The sequence below is a fragment of the Cebus imitator genome, unplaced genomic scaffold, assembly GCF_001604975.1.
Source record: "Cebus imitator isolate Cc_AM_T3 unplaced genomic scaffold, Cebus_imitator-1.0 Scaffold404, whole genome shotgun sequence".
NCBI classification, from domain to species: domain Eukaryota; kingdom Metazoa; phylum Chordata; class Mammalia; order Primates; family Cebidae; genus Cebus; species Cebus imitator.
In genome coordinates this window covers 1,777,308-1,779,949 of record NW_016107719.1, presented here as the reverse complement: position 1 = coordinate 1,779,949, position 2,642 = coordinate 1,777,308, and the positions used below count along the sequence as shown (strand labels likewise).

At 51.2% G+C, this 2,642-nt stretch overlaps 1 protein-coding gene across 4 annotated transcripts in view; it reads left to right on the top strand.

Moving 5' to 3' along the window:
- SUN2 (Sad1 and UNC84 domain containing 2) overlaps window positions 1-2,642 on the top strand; it is a 21,320-nt gene that overhangs the window by 9,389 nt on the left and 9,289 nt on the right. For all 4 annotated transcript variants that reach the window (XM_017509020.2, XM_037731539.1, XM_017509023.2 and 1 more), the window contains one exon: window positions 1,307-1,434. In XM_017509020.2, the coding sequence (XP_017364509.1) occupies window positions 1,307-1,434 (128 nt within the window). The remainder of the gene's footprint in view (window positions 1-1,306; window positions 1,435-2,642) is intronic.

Here is a 2,642-nt window from a genome sequence, read left to right as displayed (position 1 = left end):
GCTGGGATTACAGGCACGCGCCACCATGCCCAGCTAATTTTTTGTAGTTTTAGTAGAGACGGGGTTTCACCATGTTGACCAGGATGGTCTCGATCTCTTGACCTCGTGATCCACCCGCCTCGGCCTCCCACAGTGCTGGGATTACAGGCTTGAGCCACCGCGCCCGGCCAGTGATTCTTTATAATTGCATAGCAGTGTACCCAGAGAGCACTTTCCCATACATTACCTCAGTTCAACTTGAGCTTCACTGTGGCCTCGTGGGGTTGCTGAGTGCTGTGAACACATCACGTGGAGATGTGCATGGAGAGGGCTGAGTGACCTGCTTAGGGAGCGTGTACATGAGGGCCATGTCCAGGGTGGACTTCAAGCCCCATGGGCATGAGCTGCCTTTTGCACCTGCCAACCGCTGGTACTTGAGTAGGTAATGGAGGGGTTTTTTTGTTTTGTTTCTTGAGATGGAGTTTTGCTCTAATATCTGGGATTCCAGGCATGTATCACCACGCCCAGCTAATTTTTGTATTTTTAATAGAGATGAGGGTTCTCCGTGTTGGTCAGGCTGGTCTCGAACTCCTGACTTCAGGTGATCCGCCCGCCTCGACCTCCCAAAGTGCTGGGATTATAGGCATGAGCCACTGCACCCAGCCACGAATGGTGCTTTTTAAGGCCAGAAAGCCCTCTCTCCCCACCACCTGCCCCAGAGCTCCAGAGTAAACAGATCTCAAACAGATGGCCCGAAAGCAGGATGAACATGTCTCTGTGTGGCTACAGCTTGGTGCTCATGTCTGGGCCACAAGCAGCCTTTCTTAGAGGGGTTGGTACTTTCTGTTTTAGTGACTCTCAGCCGTGGCAGCCCATGACGGTCACCTGGGAGCTTTACAACCCACCTACACAGGGGCCCCACCACAGGCCAATTAGCTTGCTCTCCAGAGGACAGGCCCAGACCTGGCTGTACTGAAAGCTCCTCAGGTGATTCTGATGTCCAGACAGGGCTGAGAACCACCATCAGGGCCTCTGGGCCATGTCCTGGATCATCTAACTCATTCAAAATGTTTTCTCCAAGTTTTGCCATCTATAGAAAAATGAAGGATTTCTGAGGGGGTGTGAGAATGAATATACTCTGAGGTTGTCAGGTGGAAGTTGCCACCTCAGAATGGGAGCACCTGCATCCCTCTGATGCCTCTGGAAGGGCACAACTTGACAAGTGAGATTGGCCACGAGCACTGGCAGGGATCAGGCAGCCACCCTCCCTGGTGCATGCCTCTTGCTGGAGGCCCAGCCTGGGTAAAAGCCTCTCCCCTGTGCACAGGCGCTTGGTATTTCTACCCTTATGGGCTGCAGACATTCCACCCCGCTCTGGTTTCCTGGTGGGCAGCGAAAGACAGCAGGAGGGAGCATGAAGGCTGGGAATCCAGAGACTCCTCACCACATTTCCAGGTGAGTCTCTGAGGGTGGTAGCTCCCAAGAGTTTAGCGATGATTAGGTGACAGTGAAAGTGGTGGGTGCCTTCAGCCTACCGCACACCTTATACACAAAGCTGAGGTTAGTTGCCATCCTATGAGACACAGAAAACAGAAGGAAAAGGAATCCAACAAGTAGTCTCATCTTCTTTATTCCTTTTCAATAGTTTCACAAATATTTACTGAGCACCTTCTGTGACTAAGGTAATATTCCAGTTACCTCTTACCACAGATAATCTACCCCTAAGAGTAGTGACTTAAAACCTTAAGTGTTAGATGAGTTCATGAGTCTGTGTGGTCTTTCTGGTCTGAGAAAGGAGAAGCAATCTTGGCTGGGCTCATACTTGCCTGCGTGTGTCTGTCTGCAGTTGGCTGCGGGTCAGCTGGTGGCCGGCTGGCTGAAGCCCTCGCCTGGGACAGCTGTACTCCGTGTACACTCTGCTCACCCGGCAGGCTAGCCCAGCTGTTTCTCACAGCACCCAGGCAGGGTTCCAAGAGAGAACTGAGACAGCCAGACCCTTGAGGCTTCCATCCAGAACCAGCACACCGTCACTCCGGCCACATTCTTTTGGCTATAGCAAATCTCAGAGCCAGTCCAGATTCAACGACAGGGAAATAGGCTTCACCTCTCAGCAAGAGAACCCACAAGGTTGCGTGGCAGAGGTGTGGCTGCCGGGAAGAATGAAGGTTGGTGGCCATTTTCATAATCTGCCAGAGTCTAAAGATGGATCAGGCCCAGGCTGTGCCCTCAAGGAACCTGCATTCAGCATAACCAGAAAGTGAATGCAAGCACAGGTCCTGACACTGACAACAACTTAAACCTCTTGGCCACGCCTAGTGGCTCACCCCTGTAATCTCAGCACTTTGGGAGGCCAAGGTGGGAGGATTACTTAAGTCCAGGAGTTCGAGACTAGCCTAGGCAACACAGTGAGGCCCTGTCTCTATATTTGATAAAACTCTTCATTTCCTAATTAGAGTTATTTGACCTGCACTTGCACCTCATTGAATTAATTTGGTATCACGTTTTTGTTATTTAAAAATTTTTTTGAGGTAAGGTCTCATTCTGTTGCCCAGGCTAGAGTGCAGTGGTGCAATCATAACTCCTTGTAACCTTGAACTCCTGGGCTCAAGCAATCCTTCTGCCTGCCTCAGCCTGCCAAGTAGCTGGGACTACAGGCTTGCACC